The sequence below is a fragment of the Centruroides vittatus genome, unplaced genomic scaffold (assembly GCF_030686945.1).
Source record: "Centruroides vittatus isolate TY-2023 unplaced genomic scaffold, ASM3068694v2 scaffold_1047, whole genome shotgun sequence".
Lineage (NCBI taxonomy): Eukaryota > Metazoa > Arthropoda > Arachnida > Scorpiones > Buthidae > Centruroides > Centruroides vittatus.
The window spans coordinates 533191-555323 of record NW_027122669.1 but is presented as its reverse complement, the minus strand read 5'-3'; the positions used below and the strand labels follow the sequence as shown (position 1 = coordinate 555323).

The 22133-nt window shown below is 36.0% G+C and overlaps 2 protein-coding genes across 2 annotated transcripts in view; both read left to right on the top strand.

The window, feature by feature from the left end:
• Window positions 1-5150, top strand: part of Spg7 (Paraplegin) — a 34974-nt gene extending 29824 nt beyond the window's left edge. Inside the window, exons 15-19 of the mRNA XM_067284048.1 lie at window positions 111-194; window positions 269-341; window positions 932-1098; window positions 1926-2003; window positions 4865-5150. Of these exons, the coding sequence (XP_067140149.1) occupies window positions 111-194; window positions 269-341; window positions 932-1098; window positions 1926-2003; window positions 4865-5065 (603 nt within the window). The 3' untranslated portion in view covers window positions 5066-5150. The remainder of the gene's footprint in view (window positions 1-110; window positions 195-268; window positions 342-931; window positions 1099-1925; window positions 2004-4864) is intronic.
• Window positions 5151-7932: 2782 nt separating this feature from the next.
• Window positions 7933-13406, top strand: LOC136986484 (gustatory receptor for sugar taste 64a-like). The gene is made up of 4 exons (XM_067284024.1): window positions 7933-8984; window positions 9064-9132; window positions 13076-13165; window positions 13244-13406. Exons 1-4 carry the CDS (start codon window positions 7950-7952, stop codon window positions 13307-13309), a joined length of 1260 nt encoding a protein of 419 aa, XP_067140125.1. The 5' UTR covers window positions 7933-7949; the 3' UTR covers window positions 13310-13406.
• The last annotated feature ends 8727 nt before the right edge of the window (window positions 13407-22133 follow it).

Here is a 22133-nt window from a genome sequence, read left to right as displayed (position 1 = left end):
TTTTAATTCTTTGTCAAATAATTAATTTAAGCTGCAAATCGACATTCATTAAAATTTCTTTTACTCAAGCATATATAAATTATTAACATTATCCATGTATTTTCTTTCAGGTGTCGATTGTTCCCAGAACAACAAACGTACTCGGATTTGCACAATATCTTCCATCCGACCAAAAACTCTATTCTTCCGAAGAAGTAATATTTTTCGAATTTATTTTTATCATTAGAAATAGTATGCTACATAAATAAATTAAAAATTTTTCTTTTAGTTATTTGAAAAAATGTGCATGGCACTTGGCGGAAGAGTGGCGGAATCGTTAACATTTAATAAAATAAGCACAGGTAATCCCCGATTACATGAATGTTTATAATGACACAGTAGATCCCTGCTTTATAATAAAACAAATTCAATAATTTGTAGCAAACTTTTCAACCTAAGACACTAAAAAAGCCCATTATGGGCTTGGCCAAGTCACAGTAAGGCAGTTGAGTGATGAGGAATGGGAGCATCACCTGTGAAATTTGAGGATTCAAAGCTCGATGCCTTTATTCCTTGTCATCCAGCTGTCCTGTAATTTCATTGGGCATCTTTCTATTGCAGGTATGTGCTGCTTAACAATGGATACATTCCAAGAAATATGTCACTAAGTAAACATCATAGTGTACTTGGACAAATCTATTTAGTATAGTCTATAATGGAGCTGAAACATTTGTACCTTTGTGTTTAGATACATAAATACTTATCGTGGTACTTGCCTGTATATAGTTCAGGCTATATTTTCAGAAATAGGCTTAACATAATCACAAAAGTTCTGATAGAGTTTCAAATACCTTTACTATTCCAAGTATCTACTTGGAATAGTAAACATATGTAAGATTAAGTTAAAAATTTTTTACTTTAAATATTTAAATAACTTTGTGTTTTGTATTAGGAGCACAAGATGATTTAAAGAAAGTAACCAAAATGGCCTATGCCCAGATAAAACACTTTGGAATGGATCCCATTGTGGGTCTATTGTCTTTTCCTACCGAAGAAGAAATGGGAAATTTCATAGGAAGGAAACCTTACAGTAAACGTTTGGCTAGAACTATTGACGAGGTAAATACCGATTTCTCACTCATTATCATCATGCGAGTTCTGCTGTTTGGTTCTTAAGATTGCAAGTGGGACCAAGCAGTCGATCTACACAAACCTCAATTATTTGTGGTGTCCCTTGCCGAAAGGCAAGTGTTGCGAGTCCTGTCAGAAAATGGCAATATCCACACTTAAATCTCAAAAAAAAATTAACTACAGTAAATAAATACTAAGATATGTAATTAAATGTAAGATCATTTCTCTCTCCTTTTAAGGGAATTGTCATCACAAATTTAGGGATTTTTATCCCTGAAAAATGCATCTTATTTTAAAATATTATTATTAAATAAAAAAAAAGTTTATCATCACTTGCTGTTTTATTCTATAACCACATAACATGTTCTGTTGATTGTATTCATATTAAAATATGTTTGCCTGGATGCCGCTACTTTTGTAGTGAAAACATCCGAAACTACCCGAACAGTCCCGGATGATTGCCTAGTATAGTAGATTTTTGTTTTACGTAGTGTCTACCAACATACAACTTTTACATAAAACAGAAGAAAACCGATTACAGTATGATCTTGTCATATGCTCACTTATCTTATATTGAAGCCCTTCCAAAAATAAATGAAACAAATATTTGACCCAGGACTCACTCACACTCACTCACTGGAAATCATGCTAAATTAGACCATTGTGAATACACTATAACCCAAAAGATAGCTTCAATACTTCAGTTGTTAGATATCTACAGTAGCCTGAGTTCTTAAATTATGATGAAAGTTGGTAGTTATATTTTGGGCTACCCTACACCTTCAATTAATTAATTTTGTTTTCCTATTTTCTAGCAAGCACAGATATTAGTAGCCAAAGCCTACAAACATACCGAACGTATCCTCGTGGATAATGCCGACAAGTTGAAAGTGGTGAGTTTGTTTGTTTCAAATATATTTCTGTGTGTTGAGAATTACTGTGACAAGTTACATGTTACTATCTACTTTATGCAGGCTGTTCACAAAATAGATGGACTTATTAGCATCTTTTAGAAAGTGATTGATAAACTTATACCCAATTCCCCCAACCCATTTTCTCTTGTGAGAGAACGGCTTGGAAATATTCTTAGGAAAACTTATTTTATGAACTTTACACTGTGTCCTTACTGTACATTGCCCCCACATTTGGAAACCATTAAATGCAATGCTTCTTACCAATTTTTATGGAGGAAAGGATTGTCGGTGACCCAAACACTTGCTTATGGTCACAGCTCGGTCAGGATCCCGTCTTTGACACTCCCCTGGATTAGATCACTTTGGGAACCACCGGTCTAAAATTCTAGAAATTTATTTTTAAACAGCATGAGACACACGTGCAAGAACCCTATGGAAATACTTTCCCAATAACTTACTAATGGGAAATCTGATAAAATTCATATTGTAGTGTAATTATAGAATTTTAACTATTATCTCATGGCATACACTCTTTGAGTCATACTGTATTATAAAGGCAAAAGCCTTATTTTTGAGTAAGTCCAGTCCTACTCCTTCAACTTACATTTTGAAGATTATAATACCACCAATGCCCTAAATTTCAAATTATTTTTGGAATTGGGACTTTAAAATTTGCACGAATCTTTCAATACAAGAATTTTTGTCCCATCAAAATACATTGATTTATGTATGTCTTCTGAATACGTAAACGGTCTTGGAAATTACTTCAAGAATTTTTGGACTTAATATCAATGAGATTTCATAATTTCAATTAATGCCAATCTTTAGAAAACAATTTTTTTCATACCCTACAAATTTAGCTGTTTAAAGTAATTGGTAAGATAGTTTTGTATTTATGCAAATGAAGAATGTCCATTAAATAAGAAAAGTGCTGAGTAAAAATAGTACGAGGTGCATTCAAGTTATAACACCTCCATTTTTTTTCTCAGGACTGGAAACATGCAGTTTGTTTTAAAATACATGTGCACTCGTTGTGAATGCGTGACAGAGATGGCAGAACTCTAGCGGTAGCAGCAGCAGCAAGAGTGCGGACTGTTTTTGATACTTAAAATAGTGACGTTTTCATTACAAGAACACTGTGTAATCATTCATTTTCTCCATTTGAGTGGCGTGACACGGATTGAAATTCATCGCCAGTTGAGTGAGACATGTGGTGATGGTGGCAACATGCCACGTGCACAGCCGTGTGGTCATCTGCCAGTATTCGTGGCACCCCACCTGGAGGACACTTTTCGCATTTTCAGGTCTTCGTGCAGGATTGTGTGCAGAGATCCTATGGAAATTCCAACTTTGGGAAATTCGCCGAATGAGATGTGTTCCACACTCATTCGGCGATCCTCCAAAACAACTTTCTCCGCTCACTCGATCAGCTGGTGTGAGGCCAAGATTGTCTTGGTTTGTTGTCACATGACATTCTGCCTTCTTTGAACTGTCGCACCCACGAACACGCATTAGACACATCCATGACACCATCACCACATGTCTCGCTCAACTGGCAATGAATTTCAATCAGTGTCACACCACTTAAATGGAGAAAACGAATGATTACATGCTGTTCTTGTAATGAAAATTTCACCATTTTAAGTATCAAAAACAGTCTGCACTCTCACCACTACCGCTAGAGTTGTGTGTGCCATACAGTTGTGAATGCATGACAGAGATGGCAGGAGTGCATGCATATTTTAGAAACATGCAGTTTGTTTTATCAGTTTCCAGTCCCGAAAAAAAAAATTGGAGGTGTTATAACTTCAATGCACCTCGTAAAATGTGTGTAATAATTCTTACTTAGGTTTAAGTGGGTTATTAAGCATAATGGACTACACGAGGAATGAATTGATATTATTTAGTATTGCATGTAAATACATAAAGAGCACTTTGAATTTGGAAAATTCCATACTATCTGGTATAAATTTTTAGAATTTTGGATCTGCATATCTTAAGCTGTGCTTATCTGTTTGTGAAAATAACAGTGAATTTTGACCCCAGAAATAATCAGGATTTTCTCTGTTGTACCTGGGCAGACCACCCATTAATTCATTGTGAACTGTGAAATTAATAAGTCAAAAACACTACAAAATACAGTAGATGCCTTTATTGATTATTGGAAATTCACTTCGGGATGAGACTTGGTATATAGGTAGTACTCCTTTAGGATGTTCAATCCTCAAAAGAAGAAAGTGCAATGGCCAGCCAATTTTAAGAAAAAGGCCTTTAAAAATTCGAGCTTGGCTTATGTACTAACAAGTTTCGCTAGGTCAGCAGCTGCTGAGCAGCTCAGTCGACGTCGTTCTTGTCTACCGTCAAGTCGTTCAGGGTTCAAAGTCTGGATTAAGTATTATTAGACAAGAACGACGTCGACTGAGCTGCTCAGCAGCTGCTGACCTAGCGAAACTTGTTAGTACATAAGCTGAGCTCGAATTTTTAAAGGCCTTTTTCTTAAAATTGGCTGGCCATTGCACTTTCTTCTTTTGAGGATTGAACATCCTAAAGGAGTACTACCTATATACCAAGTCTCATCCCGAAGTGAATTTCCCAGATCATGCCCTCCCCTTGTTAGTAACAATTTTAATTGACACTTATTAAGGAAACTCTTTAGAGAAATTTTTCAAACTTAGATTTTTCAGAAGTTTGTAGTCCATAGAATTTAACACTCGAGGAAAACCCTTTTCATCAACTACCAATGATAGTTTTCACTCCAAAAAAATAAATACTTTAGATTAATCTATAGTTATTCAAACACAATAAACTTTCTTATAATTATTTGAATTCACTTCTTTCAGTTGGCAGAATCTTTACTGGAAAAGGAAATTTTGAATTACGACGACGTAGAGAAGTTATTGGGTCCTCCGCCTCATGGAAAGAAACAATTAATCGAAAATCTCGACTGGGGTCCGCTCAAAGAAGAAACTAAACCGACCGGCGACACCCAAAATAAGAAAATCTCCAGAGATGAGACAAAAAATAGTTCTAAAACTAAGTGAAAAAAAAAATTATTTCTACTTAGAAGAATGTAAAATAAATTATTTTATGACAATAAATATACTTTAATTGTTTTGCTAAATTGTATTTAGCATTATTTTTATTGTATTGACTTGTATAACAAAACATATGGGCCAGAAGATGCCCAGGCTCCTCTTTACCTTTGTATAACTGAATACAGGATGATGATTTGAAAGTGACAAGTGCACTTGCAGTATCTAAAAGTTTACTCCTCAGTCACACTGCTACGGAGGACGAATGTAAGCATGCGCATTATAATTTGGGCCCCCTAATAGTTCTAGTTACGCTACTGATGGCAGCTTGGCATTAGCCTCTACAATAAATCCGAACACAAGCCATATTTCATAATATATTGTATGATACAGTCGCAACATCATTACTCATCTATTCATACTGGTTCCATTGGAAAATCAAGCTTGCTTGCTGGTATAACTATTGTCTTATAAACATGATGTAACTTAATAAATTTAAAGTTATGAATAACAATAAATTTCTCTAGAATCTTACAAACAGTAACTTTTTAAACTGCGAGACACTAAGGATCTTTCTATGCCTATCACGGGTTAAGTCAGGCTCGTAATTTTTGAACCACCGACCCATCTTCGAGGAAATATTGATATTTGCAAAAATAAAGTGGAAGACATCAAGGGTGTAATGGTTTGAGTTAAAGACCCTTGCTGGACTTGCTATCTGAGTCTACATCATAAAACAAATTAAGCAAGCCAGCTAGAAAGCTTAATGAGAATTGAACACGAATGTTTTAAGTGTTAGGATATCATAATAGTGTTCTCAATAAAGCATTTTCTTATCCATAGAAGCAGCGGTGTAAATAGAAATTTAAGTCGCTTAAGCAAAATAAAAAAAATTGGAGAATAAAAGGACCTCAACACTTAGGGCCTAGCCCCTCCAGATTTTTAAATAGCCAATTTTAAATCTGTTCCATAGATACAGTGCCCAGAGCTTGGTCTGGGCCCTTAAGCATCAATTAACCACACTTAGTCTTTCATGCAATGACATTACTACTATCTTGGTGACATGCCAAATAGCGAAACTCATGTAAGGTATGAGAAAAAGCTTAATATTTCTGTTTGCTTACACACATTTTTCTCGAGATGTATTGGAAGTATGATGCAAGTGACACATTGCCCCTTTCAATATCAGTTGAGTGAACAGGGTATAAAAATGTACACAGTCATTCCTTATTGTGAGAAATGAGCCCAGGTTAGTCGTAAACCCTATGCTACTCAGAGTCATTACCTTAGTTACCTACTAAGTCTTGCCACGAATACCTTTAATCTTACATGAAACCTAAATTTTGGAAGCCTCTTTGTGTTGCAAGAAACCGAAAGTTACCTGGTTAATTGCCAGAATTAATAAACAGATTTTATTTCTTGTCTTTTGAAAAGGCCCTCTTAGTACAGCACAGGGCAGAGAGTAAAAGAAAAAGTGTCGTTTCTAATCCTTAATAGCCAGCCGAATTAGATGGCACCCTATAAATTCCTCGAGAAACGAATCAGTTTATTTAGTTAGAGATACCCTAAGTCTTCCTGGCGAGTCTATTTAGAGGCGCACATTCTCTCAAGTCAAACAGGCACAATTAATTTAGGGTTGTCACCCTTCGGCTTTCCAAGGTAAGGACAATGTACGGGCGGGGCTCTAACGAAAGGATCCAGGAGTGGAAGACCCTAGTTTAATGTGCCCCGGACGAAAAATTTAATGGATATCTCATGATACCTCCCAGAAAAGTTCTTTTCATATGGTCAAGAAACACTAGGTAACGATGTACCCAGGGGGAATCTAGGTTTCTCGTGGCCTAAGGTTTATTGAAGTCTAACAGGGCCTTATTTTTTTGTTAGATTAAGAATCTTTACATTGATTACAATAAAACAAATTATTATATTATTGTGAGATAAGCAGAGGGTCGGGGAAAACCTCGCTGACCACTTTACACCCTCAAAACCTGCGGGCTCACATTATTAATATTAACTATGATAATTTATAGTAACTATTTTTTACTATACGATAAGTGCTCATTGTTAATGAAAGTATTAAAAATTTATGGTAATAATTCAATTTTTATAGGCCCAGAACTTAAGCCCCAATAGTCCCTATGTAGATCTGCCTCTGAATGTACCGGTACATAAGTAATACTAGAAACACTACTGTCTGTTAGCTGCGGTTTTATTTTCTATGCATTTTGCTGTTAGGAGGGATGGGTTAATAAGACAACATACAGACGATCTGCCAAGGGGATCTCTCGGAGGACTTTATGGGAAATGGCCCCTATTTAGGTGTTATACACGTGAAAAAAAAAAAAAGGAACCACTCGACCGTCCTGGGCCTGTTAGGAAGACATTTTATCACTGAGTGAGGACTGTACCAAACTACGACGGGTAGCAACCCTATCTTGTACATTTCCTCGATTAATTTATGGCACTATATTCCTGGCGATTAAGGTCAAGAAAATCCTGTACGTTCCTGGCTGTATTGATACAGAAATAAATTACATTAAATAAACAGAGTGGCCTAGATATTCGGTCTACTTTAAAGAATCAAATTAGAGGAATCGATAAATTGCAGGCATCAAAACGGATCGATATTAAAGTATCGGTTACATTAATTTTCCTCCGTGCAAGAATTAGAAATCTTAATTTAAACATTGGCATTTTTATTGTTTAAATCAATTGGTTTATTTTTAAATTTTAAATCCGTGTGCAACAACGAATATATTTTCGTTTGCCTAAGTCTGACGCTTAGCGATAATCGATCGGTGATGCAATCAATCGATCGCGTCCTTGAGGTTCTGCTCGTTCTTGGCTCGTTCTTAAGGGTGCCCTCATTCATCTGGTGGCTCCGATCGGCAAAATGAAAGCTAAAGTTTTAGAACTTGCGGTGCAGTCGAGCTGCCCCGAAAAAGATTGCCTGAAATGTTTCGAATGCCTTTTTCAACCCGTGCTCAAAATTCTGAGCATCACGGGCATGTACGGCTGTTTTTCGGATCAAAAGAAAAACACCCCCGAAGAAGAATTGATAAACAAGCGCAGAATGTTACTTGGCAAAGTGTTAAACTTGTGCCTTTGGGCATACTTTGGCAGATGTTTCCTGCTCATGTTTACCTTCATTCCGGGTTTCTACGATGTTTTGGGGACACATTGGATACTGGCAAGGTTTATGTATCACCGAAAGCCTGCCCTATCCCCGCTAGTTATTGTTGCCTCCTATTTCTTTCGCTGCGCCACTATTTCGGGGATGTTTAACAAGCCCTCTAAACCATCGAAAACGCGAAAATCTCTAGCAGTTCTTTGGGAAGAAGTCAAAGCCGTTACTGCGGAACACAGGCAAACAGAATTCGATTTGAGTCACATGGAACGTGCTCTGGCTTTTGGGGTATACCCATTCATGATCTTTGCTTCTATGGCATTCACCCTACCATACGCCTATACTTGCTACTCTCACTTGGCCGATAAATACGGTTTTGCCTTGGCTATGCTCTCGGTCTTACCTATGCTAGGAGTTCATTTCATTGCTTACGCAATTTGGCTATCCAGCGTGCTATGCTTCGTGGTCATCAGTTCATCTCTGACCAAAAGATTCGTAGAGGTGACACGGGATCTGATCAGAATGCAACAAAGTCCCGAACCTGGAGTCACCGGTGATTTGGATGGAGCCCAACTGAAGCACCACAAAATGTGCAACGTGGTCCAAGCAGCGGACAGACTGTTCCAGAGCTATTTATTTTGCAGTTATGTCATGTTCATTCCGGAAACATGCTACGGCCTTTTCCAATTGATATTTATCACTCGAGGAGCCACCTATCAGTTATATCTGGGTTGGATGGTGGCAGTAGGCTTGGCTACGTTTCTTAGCCTTTCTCTAACTGCAGCTTCGGTTTCTGGTGCGGTAAGTCAAATCGTAATCAAAATTAATGTTTGATCGACCTTCCACGTCTGTGCTGAATTTAAAAGTAATTCCTTTGTAGGCTCACAGTTGTCAAGGTCCTATTCGGGGATTATCCGTCAAAGACTTAACTTTAGATCAACATGTTAAGGTAAGTACAACCGTTTCGATTTTTTTAATTTTAATAAAGTTTTAGTAAACTGCATTAGATCTAACAAGCTACATAAATTGCATAAAATTGATAAAGGCTTTCGTTTAATTTTAACCATCCCCTCGCAAACACTAATGGACATAGAGAAAGGCCTTTTAGGGGCGTTTTGCGAGGTGGAGATTTAAAATTAGAGAAAGAGAAAAGCGCCTTTCTCTACGTCCATCATAGTATTTGCACGAAATATAAATTACAAACACATGCAAACACTACGACGTGTTTGCATGTGTCTACAAATCTACTTTGATGGCCCGATGGTCGAGATAGTATAGGCAACGTCCTAAGAGGCAGATTTAAGTCCGGGTACCTAGCATGGTGTTATAAAGTAGAAATAAGTTATTGTTAACGGTGTCACTCTGTAATGAACGAGTTCCTGACACGTAACATCCTCAACATTTTCGTGTTGCTAGTCGCATAACACCAGACTAGTACCAAGTGTGCAGGGCTCCGTTCCTTACCAATGGCTCGTGAGCGTGAACGAACTCTTAATGGGGATTAAGCCTTCTTAGTGTCCTCAAGACAGAAGGAATTTGAAGAAACTGTGTGCTCCCATTTGTATGTCTTTGAAGAAAAATATTTTATCTGTCGTCCGTCCGTATTTCTTAATCTCGAGAACGGAGTTAGACAGATGAAAGACGAGACCAGGTATGGAAATCTTAGGGGCAGGAGGCCCCCCATTAACTATATACGAACTTCCGATGCAAACCGGAAGTCACGTTACTTCAATTCAAAAATTCCTCCCCCCGAAAGACGTTAGATAAGATAACCGGCACGACTCTATTGTTAAAGGAAAAGTACGATGTACAGGGGCGAGTCATTACCGAGGTGGAGAGCCGTATTTTAAATTTTAAAAAATGATTAAAAACTGCAGCCCGGCATTATGATGATGTCACAGTAAATAATTGCTCGTTTTTCTTTAGTCTTCTGTTAGTTTCCGGTGAGCACTACTTCTTTTTCCATGCTAGCCTATGCGCTCGTCTTTTGCTTCTTATAACTACCCTTTTTTAGTCATCTGCCATTTTAATTCTCCTTTGTTTCTTTCTGCCTGCAATCATTCCTTCTATAACGTCATTCCATAAGCCTTCCTCTCGAATCATGTGTCCCATCCAATTAGTTTTCACCTTTTTATTGTCTTTAATATGCTCCTTTTTCACCCATTTTTCTTACAACTTCCTCATTTTTCACTTTATCTCTCTATCTGACTTTCTCTGTTCTTCTCCAGGGCTTCTATTCTCCTAATGTTGTATTATCTCGAGGTCCAAGTTTCGGCACCATAGAGGAAAACATTCCGGATATAACATTTGACCAGTCTTTCTCAATTTTAATTTCGGAGGCCCAGACAAAATTGTATTCATTTTCCTAAATGCCTCTTTCACCATACCAATTCTCCTCTTGATTTTTTTCCCACTTCTACGCTTAGAGTCAAGCCAAGCACCCAGGTATCAAAACCCAGGTTCACTTGTTCCGCTTTGTCACCAATTATATGGATGTTGACCTTTCCTTTTCTCTGATCCAAAGTGCTTTGGCGTTAACGTTAATTTTTGTTCTGAAGGCTGCACATCTCCTCTCTAGTCCGCTCGGGATCTTTCTCATTTTTACCCCTGTTCTCGTCTTTTTCCTTTTTTGTGATTGTCTTGAACCTCATTTTGACTTTTGCTAGTAAGAGGTTGTAATCTGGGTCTATATCTGCACCTGGAATAGGTGCTTACATCCTTAATAGAATTCCTGCATCTCTTTTTAATTAGTATATAGTCTATTGGGTATCTGTTGTCCTCGTGATCTTTCCACGTATATAATCTTCTCTTAGGCTTTTGAAACCATAACGTCATTCCATAAGCCTCTCTCTCGAATCATGTGTCCCATCCAGACAAAGAGGACAATCATACTATGTTCTTTGCAGAATTCAATCAACTTTTCTCATGATCCCCAATGTTTGTCCATGTCTTCCTACAATATTTTCCTCTCGTGTTTCCCACCACAGCATTCCAATTTCCTAACAACAATAGCCAGACATTTTTCTTTTTTCCTTTTCCATAATTTCTTCTACCTGTTCATATATTTCCTTTACCTGTTCATCTGAATGAGAGCTGGTAAGCATATATACTTGAATAAGTACCACCAGATCTTTTGGTTCGGCTTGGATTCTGACCATCTGTCATTTATGTAATCAACTTTAATTACCTAGGAAGCAAATTCACTTTTCAATAATTATAGACTCGATCCGACACAATCTTTAAAGAATTAATACCTTTTCGAGGCCAAGTTTTGGACAACATACAACGAAGTTGCACGAACAATGAACAAATATTGTTCATTAGTTTCTTTTATATTTGCAGAGTAAGCGAGAAGTCATGAATTTGTTGTTTGTTGATAATAGAATTTGGGGTCCTCTTGGGGATTAGGGAAAGGACAATACAGACAAAAAAAAGGACACATGCCCCAATGTACGGTTCGAACCCAATTCTTCTTTTATGGACATTATACAAATACGGATATTGAGCAAAAATATTGGTAATGAGCCACATGGGTTTCCTAAAAGAGCAATACCCGTAACTACAGCCAGATATTCCTATGTGTTTACACTTGATTGGAGCTATATTAATTAACGAATTTGGCCAGGCCCTCACAATCTGGAACCCCAACTTCTGAGAATCTAACTCTTGCCAAAGTCAAACTTGAATCCCCAGAGTGGCAAACCAATGCCTTTTAATGCCTGGGTCATACAAAAAATTGAGATTAGCAGTGCTTAGAACTATAAAGATACCCACATATGCTATAAGAGTTGCCGCAAGTCCCGATTTTTCGGGGTTTGTTTAGTTTGGTACACTGTCCTAATGAACAAAATGTCCCAATTTGTCCATTCCATTTCTTCTCGAAAAGATTCCATTTGTATTAAAAGTCAAATAAGAATTGTTGGCAGTAGGTGTCTACAGGTGTACGTGTATAATATACTGTCCTCACACGTGCATGTATCATGTTCTGTTAGCCCTGTATAGTGCTGTGCATGACTTCCAACCTGTCAATGATTTTGTGCAATCATTGATATTGGATCAATGGTTACATCTGGTCATAGTCTGGCTGTTTTTTAAAACTCATTCTGTCTTGTAGGCACTTGGAGGATCTTTATTTTTAATGAAGCCTATCATGAATTAGATCATATCCACAACAGAGGCAGCCAGATGTCCGGGTCCAAGGAACAGCTAAGTTTTTTTAAGAAAATTCAGTTGAAATATGAAAGTCAAACAAGTGCAATTGCTTCAGCAAATAAAAAATGTTTAATAATAGATAATTCTATAAAATTACTTTAGAATTATTCAGTTGTTTTGTGGAATAGTTACTGTATACCTAATACTGAGTATCCATCAATTTTTATCAAATTGCTACCTCATTTACAATTATGAACTGTATAGACCTTTTTTTTATTTGTGACTCTTTCCACCCTGTCGGCATTTTTCTGACAGCAACACAACACTACTGTAATCTGCCAAGGATGTCCCCTGGGAAAACCGTTCATAGGAAACCAGCCCGTATTTAAGTTTAGACACATGAAGAAAACCTGGAAACCACACGGCCAGCACCATTGGTGAGGTGCAAACCTGATTAGTGGCTTATCCAGTCAGTTATCGAGCCAAATGGTTTTATCCACCTTATGGGCACTAAGGGCCTTTTCCCATACTCAAGCTAGGTCTACAATGGGTTGGCTAGAGGATGAGGAACAGAGCTTAACATATTTAGTAAGGACAATCCCTGAAAAATTCCTGGGGTATTTCAACCCACCTGGATTAGTTCCACCCAGAGTGGTAGGCAGACACATTAACAGTCCAGCCTGTCCAGGCTATCAACAATAATATTTAATCAGTATACAATTAATTTTTTATATTTTTAGATCACTATGTTTCTGGAAAGGTTGAGTGGACCTACCATTGGTCTGAGTTGTCTGGATTTATTTGTAGTGACAAAGGGCGTAGTTTTGAGCGTAAGTATTTGTTTACTTCCTTTAGTTTGTAACATATATATATATAATATTAATTAATATTTATGAATCTTTGATTAGGTGGCCTCTGCTGTTGTGACCTACTTCTTGATTTTCGTTCAATTCAACTCTGACGACGACAAATAAACAGGATCATTCCTTCATCGATTCATTCAGTTATAAGGAAGTATATTGCACCACTCACACCTATTTTGATGTCTAAAGGATATCATTTTGACCTGATTTAAATTCAAGTAGAATTAAATTGATAAAAGAATCTATCTAAATACTAAATTTTAAAAATTTAATGGGTTTCTTAAGTTTTTACTATGATTTATAGTGAAAACTCAAGCAATCCACTAGCTGGTCGGATGACTGAGGCAGTTAAGGCATCGTCCCGCCACTCTCGAAACCTGGAATCAGAATCGGGTAAACACCAAAAATTTTTCATGGATGGTCTGTCATGGATATGTTAAGCCTTTCCCTCTCTCCCATCCTGTTCATTATGAACCCACAATGGGCATGAAGCAAGGGCAAAAGTCTTCTTAGTGCCTACAGAACAGTGTTAAAAAAAAGAAAAAAAGGTAGTCCATTAATATTGTAATGAGGAACCAAGCAAACTATTAATTCCATAATGAAACTGATGACATTGTAGGATCTGAGTTCAAATCCTATTCCGAGCTTATAATTTATTACATAATATGGGTTGGGTGTCTTTCTTATCCTTTACCAATGCTGATGATCCCATTGTGGGTCTGACCTGCCCATAAAGGAAAAAATTGTAGCCCCAGCTAATTAGTATGATACAAAAAAATTGATAATGATCACTTGGTCTATTTCATTAAAAATCTTGGGTATTAGTAATGTAAAATTTAGGCCAAATATAACTTCCTTGACCATGGAATTTCTCACAAAAAATAGATTTATATACATGATCTAATATAAATTCAGGCATGAAAAATACTTTGGATTCTTGGCATGGCTTTCTATTTTAAGATAAGTAATGTTAATTCTTCAGTTAATTAAACTTTAATTAAATATAGCGTTGTTAATGGGATAAATGACAGATCCATTTGCCAGGTATATGAACTGATCATATACCTGGCAAATGGATTGTGGGATTAATAAGACAACACATGGCAATCTGCCAAGAACTGATGCCTCTCAGGAGGACTTTCTTATGGGTTGCACTTAGGTGTTTGACACAAAGGAAACTGGAAAACTCTGTTTGTTCAATTAAGTCAGTGGTTCTCAATCCGTGGTCCGTGGAACACGGGTGCTTCGTGAAGCCACTTCAAGTGTTCTGCAAAAAAACAAATATACAATTAAAAATTGTTGCAAAAGAAAAATCAATACGATGTAAAATAATTTTTGTATGGGAGTGTAATTAGCAAACGCCAATGTCGTCACATACTAGACCGAGTGCGCTTGATTTCAAAAAGGTTTGCCACCCCTGCTTTAAAGCTGATGTATTGTAAGTGTTCTGCAGGAAAAAATGTCAAAGTTTAGTGTTCCCCCACTTCAAAAAGACCGAGAACCACCGAATTAAGTTACGGCAATGCAACACTCGGTCAATCTGCCTAGGGGAATGCCTTTCGGGAGGTAATTTTAAGGGTAAGTGGCCCCTATTCAGGCATTAGATGTGGAGAAAACCTGGAAAACTCCACATGGCCAGCCTGTCCTGGCCAGGCATGAACTCACGATCAAACTCCTAGTGTTCAGGGAATGGAACTGGTGGGCCGGGAAAAACTGCATGCAGTTGGCTTATTAGTCGGGCATGAATCCACAACCGAATACCAGTGTTCGGTGGCTTTATTCGCTTTGAAATTTCTGCTTTAGTTGTGCTTCATGTCTTAAGTTTTTGCATAAATCTATTTTGTTCACATGAAATTTCATAGTCAAGAAAGATATTAACTTAATCTTTTCCATACTTTTAAGGCCATATTTTTTTATACAAATATTTCATAAATTTCTAAGAAACTTCATACACAGTTTGCGGAAAATATATATTGTAGTGGTCCAAAAGTTAACCAGTTTAATTACTAAATTGTCGTCTTATGTATAAAAGCTTTTGAAAAATTGTTTAGAATGAAATCCTTCTTGTTCAATATTCAAACTGTCAGCGGTTTGATATATTTTTTTTAACAAATTAACAACTTCCTTGCAAAACTTGCTGAAATACTTGCAAAAAATACAGTTAAATAACTTTTGGGGTCACCCTATATTTTAGAATTTTAATGAAAAAATAGTAGTAATTAATTTTAAAACAGTGTCAATTTGTGTAAATTGCACTTTGTGTTAACTTCAAGTGTACTTTAGTTGTTTTCTTCATATTTGTATTGTTGATTTGAAAATTATTACTATTATTTTTAGATTCTTGTAAAACTTATAATTCAATATTAAAAATAATTTGTCTTCTTGACAAAAATTGTTAATTTGTATTCGATGTATCAACTTAGACTCTCGATTAGTTGCGGTATTAATTGAAATAAAAATATTTAAATTACTTGCTTACTATACTGTCGCACCATTCCCTAAGAGAGTGGCCAAGAAAACAGAGCATTTCCTATGTACAACATGCTACAAGCTTCATTTCTCTGAAGAATATCATACAGCAGGGCATAACACACCAAGAACATTCACCCAATCTTTTACCCTGGGATATGCTTGACAATCTTGCACCATTTCTGTATATCCATACATATCTCCCTTGCTTCTTTCATATTCGTGATTCTTTTCACACACTCTCAGCACCTTCTTTCATTCAGAATCTGTTTCTCTTTCAGGCACTCTTGCTCAGCTCATCTTTTCCTTGGTTTTCTATGCCCTCTTGTTTCTCTAAACTTCTTACATAAAACTTCTTATACATCTTATATTTTGACAATCTCTCTACATTGCTAAACCAATGCAGACACCGTTGATGCATTTGCTCAATTGCCTTCTTTCACACCAAACTGAAATATCATCATCCCACTTACCAGATTTCTCCTTATCACACCTCAGCTATAATCATTTTTCTCTTATGCTCCATTCTCCCTACACATACCTCATGACCATACAACAGAGTCAAAGGACCAAACTTTTGTACACAGCCATACTTGTCTTATGAATCAAATCACCCTGCGCACCCAACCACTTTCATACAAGCAAGATTGTCTTCCAATCTCCCTATCTATTCTGTCATTCTTCTCAAAAAGTACTCCCTAAGTATATAAACTCCTTTACCTGCTCTATTGTCACACTGTTCAGTTATATCTTGCATTCACTCATTGCTTATCGCTTTCAAACACTAAAACCTTTGTTTCTCTCCATTTATTCTCAATGCCTTTTTTGCAGCACTCATTTAACCTCACATAAGATATTCTCATACAATGCTTTTGTTGCCTCAACCAGCTTCCCACTCACCAGATGTTCATGGAGAACATCCCAAAAATATCGTTTTCACTCGGTCATATGCTTTCTCCAAATTCACAAACGGTACAAAAGATCTCTTGTTCACATCCAAGTATTTCTCAACAATCATTTGTAACCCAACGATTTGATCCATGCAACTCTTTCCCATCACAAACCTATACTGAGCATTCCAGATGTTCTCCTTAAAATTCTCTTCACCCTCTCCACTAGAACTTTTGCAAATATCTTTCCTGGCATGCTTAACAGATTTACATCTCTACAATTTTTATATTTCTTTTATTTTAGCCGGTTTATTGGTATTTATGTCTAGTTGAGGTTAACTAATATTTTCTTTTAACCCCCAATACTATCAATTTTCTTTTATTGTATACATAAATAGGCCTACATATCATAAATTAACTTAATCATTTCACTTCTAACATTATCAGAAAAATTCTTAAACAAGTATATAATTCTATTTCTACAACATTATAATCAAGAATAAACAAAACGTTCATCGAAAAACAAACTACCGTAATTTTGTGCACATAACCATGAGTTATCCTATGAGATAACAACAGAAAATTTTTGATTTATACTGTATTTAATGTAGTTACTTACATTACTTTCCATTTTTGTTTCAATTATTTTTTTGAAACTTTGTGAATTGACAGCTCACACTTCTCAGCTACAGCTTCATTTGCATAATCCCATAGAACATTTGCATAACAAATGGAATTGCATTCTACCGGTATAAATTTTTTAGTCTATTTATAAATAGAGAATTATTTAGAATTTATTTCTATAAAATGGATATTGGTAGAGACATAAGTTAAACAAAAACTTATTTGTTGTAAGCGTGTGCAGTATGCAAATCGGCAGTGTATAATAGAACATTGTCAAAACTAATCTTTGCTTCTGCTAGTCAGTGTAATTGTTGAATTTTAAGTCAGGGTATTACCACTGATTCATAAAAGACCTAAAAGAAAATCCTTGCATATACTGCTGGTGTTCATACTAACATAATTGCAAAAAATGAGCTGTTGCTTAATCTGTCTCCACCAACATCCATTTTATAAGAAAAAATCTAAGTTCTCTATTTATGAATATAACATTTAGTGAAATGAATTCCATTTATTATGGAAATTTCACTGAGATTAAGCAAATGAAGCTCTAACTGAAAGCATTAAGCTAACAACACTCAACTCCCTGAAAATAATATAACCATAAATCAAATTCTCTTGCTATCTTACAATCGGGCCCGCCATAAGTGGGCGTGCAAGGTGTGCGCCGCACGCGGGTGGCAAATTGGTATTGCTGGCAAGCTCAGTGTAGGTAGTTATAGTTAAACAGAGGCGGCATAATCGGTATTGCACACGGGCGCTCAAACAGCTAGCGGCACTGCTGCTTACAATCTTCGTTTTTAAAGTCAAATTGAAAGCATTTATGGGTTGATAGTGCACATTATAGTGAAAGTTAAAGAGCATCTTTAACCAAGTATAACAATTATTAGCTGAAATATAGAATTGAACTATTATCTTAAATAGTAAGAAATTTCTAATATGATGGTTTCCTCCTGTCTGTGTAATGGGTTTTGGAGAATAAGTCAATTTCTAAATAAGATAAAATCTCTTAAATATCGGTACGATAATTTTCACGCCAAACATCGTATAAACATTGCAAAAAGTTCACTGAGTTCGGCAAATTTATGCACTCGCCTGAAGATGACGACAGTAAGGTTCGTCGAAAGTACTTGCGACAAGCAAATGTGGATATAACGCTGAACTCGGTGAACTTTTTGCAACGTTTATAGATAAAATCTCATTTTAACACATTGAAAATCTGCTAAAATGAGATTTTACTTTATTTAGGCTGCCAAAAATCATATTATTCTAATAATCCATGATATTACGAACAATGGGTTTTTCACATGATCAGGAAAATATCTATTTGTAAAAATTTTCCATTTTTTAACCCCCTACATATAAGAAATACCAGAACTTGAAATTATTCAGTCTCTTGAGATTGCTATTCTTTTTTCTATAGAAACATGTATAAGATCATACATATGCACAATAAAGCTGATGGAAACTGTATATACTGTAAGCACAAAAAGAGGTAAATTATGTCTTCTCATTAGCACTTCATGGTTTGTTAAAAGAATCATCTGTCTTTGTTTGTTTCATGCTGCTTTTCTGCCTATTGAATACAATAACAGCTTGATATTAGCAATGTCTTGTACCATCTGTTTGTGTTGAAACTTATCAGCAAGATCTCTACAACTTGGAAAGACCTGATGGCCTTGCTAAATTTCAGCACTACACTTAGACCAGAATAACAATGGTTCATTAGTTGGTTCCTCCTCAATTGGTTCCTCCTCAATTGTATGTCTGCCAATTCTCTCTGTACAATTCTTCAATTGTAACAAGTGCATCATTGAACTCTACAAACTCCCCGAAATGCCAAAATATTAACTTAACATTGAAAAAAATGTGAAGTCTACAATAGATGGGGCTAAAAAAATGTTATCCTGAGTTATGGATTCACTAAAAGGAGGTAAAATTACATAATTTGGTGGGACCTCGGGGGAAAAAACCCGTTATTCCGAGAAATCCGTCGTTCAAAGAGATCCGTTAAAACAAGGTTCTACTGTAAACCAATTTTCAACAGCTACTTTGGAGGTTATATGCTGAGGCAGGTTAGATGACTATTTTCAGTTTTAGCAACTTTTTGCAAGATATATGCCAGTGCAGATTATAAGCTATTATGGAATAATATGCATGAAAGTTATAAGTGACCAAATCATGACTCATTATTAGTGATTTATGTAGATATAATGCACTTAAATACAGAAAATTTTACGTTAAGCTGATATTCAATAAAGGTGTAAGCGCAGAACTGACCTGACCGACTTAGTTTATAAGCTAGCTGACAATGAAACTTAGCAGAAAATAAAGACTACAGTGGATAATTGAAATTACAAACATACTTTAAGAAAATGTTTGTATTTATTCTATAATAGTTTTTAAGAGTAAAAGTATTAAAAATATGAGAAAATATATGAATTATTTAATTGTGTAGTAAACATAAAGATTACAATAATAATGAAAAAATATATTTTCAATCTTCGATATAACAGATCAATAAAGGAAAGCAATGTTTTGACAATTTTGGGTGTAATTTGTATCAAAGATATCCAATAAGAGAATACATTGTGCTAAGTATAAGTGTAATAAACACATTTCCTAGCAGAACTGTAAAGAACAGCAACTATGCCTACCAAGTGGACATTCCATGCTCTCAAATACTAAGTTTTTACCTTGACAATACTGAAATGAGAGGATTTGATCTGTTGTTTTTGAAATCTGTTAATATGGTATTTATAAAATCAAAGGTCGACAGTATTATTGAAATGATTAAATTAAACCACTTGTGGTATTACCATCTTGTTTTTATCAGAATATAATAAACAAAGTAACATTATATTGCACATGTTGTTCGTCTTAAATGCTAATCTCCATTAAAAATTCTGGATAAACAATTCTAAATATAAACATTAAATTTAACATTCTACAGATCTTAAGTTTTATCAATTCAGCATCTTCCAAAAAGAATGCATTTTAAATTATTGTAATTATATTAATTATTATCCAAGAATGTTTTAATGTATATTAAAACATTGGAAAACTGTCAAAGTTTTACATTTGCCCATTACAAATTCTCAATGTTCAGGCCTCGTGTCACATGGCATGCATCTGACACTCAAATTCTTCTTATACTTGTTATGGTATGTATATCTGTCGTCACTCCTCCCGTAGCAGACACAATATTAAAGCTCCTACGGATTATGTTGCACAATGATGCGTGCTTCTGACTTGCAAACTGCTTTGGGAACTTCCATTAAAGTCAACAATATTCCAATTTCTTAAACTGTTCTTGGGTGTACTATAGATTACTATCTATGGAATTTCGGGACTTTGAGTATATATCTGAACTGACGGGACCAAGATGAGTTCAACGATACCCTACTTTTGGACTGGAGACGAAAAATAAAAAAGTTATCATACTTTTTCACTTACCATACTTTTTTAATGCTCTCATGAAGATGGCACCATAGTTGCAAGTACTGCCATCTTGCGGTAAAGTCTGCAAACCGTGACGTCGGACTACGGTCATCTCCAGTAGGGTTAAACATGCGATACGAGAGCGGAGAGAGCGACGCAACTTCCGATCATCGCGCGATCACCATTTCGGTTTATGTTACTTATGGCAGCGAACATGGCGGCCCGACTGACCTCTCGTATGGGCGCCACCACACGCCGCCATGTGCTAAACTAGTGATCGATTCACTGTAGTTCTTGAACAAAGTAAAAAAAGGGGGGAAACGTCTACTAAAGGCAATTTTAACGGCAAGCAACGGGACTCCCGATCGCGATAGCGAGGCCGACTTAGCGGAGAGCAACGCAACTCCCTATCATCGCGTGATCACTGAAAAAAGTATGATAACTTTTTTATTTTTCGTCTCCAGTCCAAAAGTAGGGTATCATTGAACTCGTCTCGGTCCCCTCAGTTCAGATATATACTCAAAGTCCCGAAATTCCATAGATAGTAATCTATAGTATCTCCCTGTTCTTTTATATAGCTTTGAGGGTTTGATTTTATTTATGACTTTGGTCCAGCTATCCCAAAGTCAAAATCATACACCATGAATGATTTACATATAGCCTATGGAAACTTTCTTTGCCCTACTTCTTTTATTGATCATATTTAATTTGAATGTTCATCATAGATATCAGATTAATTAGGATCAGATAATGGTTTGAGGCTAAGGTTTCCAAATTTCTGTGACTGGATTAAAGTACACTTAACCCTAGATAACTAAACTTAATTCTCAGTTACATTATAATTACACATTCGTCGAGCGGACTACGCATTAAAAAACGTTAATATCAAAAACAATTGTTTAATAAAAATAGGAATTTGTTACATGGCACGATAGTATGGGTAAGTAGGAACTAAATAAGAATAAAATATTTAGGAAATAAAATTATTACACAGTTGCTACTTATGTTTACATTATGGGGGCCGCAAATTGCATTCTTGCATTTCATGCAACAGTGTTTTGTCATTCGTCGAGCTTTCAATGGACATAAATAGCATATTTTACATGGATTCAATGCAGAATGAGTAGGAGCTTCTACACTGGGCACATCACCTAGAATATTTTGTATCATGGTTCTGATATCACGCCTGAAATTCATCGTCTGTATGCACTGTCGTAGCCAGGCCTCCATGAGTTGGTCTCCCATCTTCATAAAGAAATCTTGCCAAGACATCGGATTTTTTTTTGTTTCTAACGTTATTAGAAACCTAGATGTAGACAATCACTTATGTTTATTTTTTCCATACAGAAATCGGATAGTTGGCTGGAGAACATGTGGATTGCTATTACGAGTATTTGAGTTTTGAATCTTATTTACGCTAATATCCTCACCTTGAGAGTCATCTGATTTTATTATTTGAGTTCTTTGCCTCTTACTAGGTCGTATGCGATCATCGTCAGACTCCGAGGAGCTAC

What these genes read in the sequence shown, in the direction of transcription:
- LOC136986484 (XM_067284024.1), top strand. Translation starts at nt 7,950, where the DNA reads ATGAAAGCTAAAGTTTTAGAACTTGCGGTGCAGTCGAGCTGCCCCGAA. An exon ending in CAGCTTCGGTTTCTGGTGCG is followed by an intron (nt 8,985 to 9,063) that starts GTAAGTCAAATC and finishes ATTCCTTTGTAG; the next exon opens with GCTCACAGTTGTCAAGGTCC. An exon ending in CTTTAGATCAACATGTTAAG is followed by an intron (nt 9,133 to 13,075) that starts GTAAGTACAACC and finishes TTATATTTTTAG; the next exon opens with ATCACTATGTTTCTGGAAAG.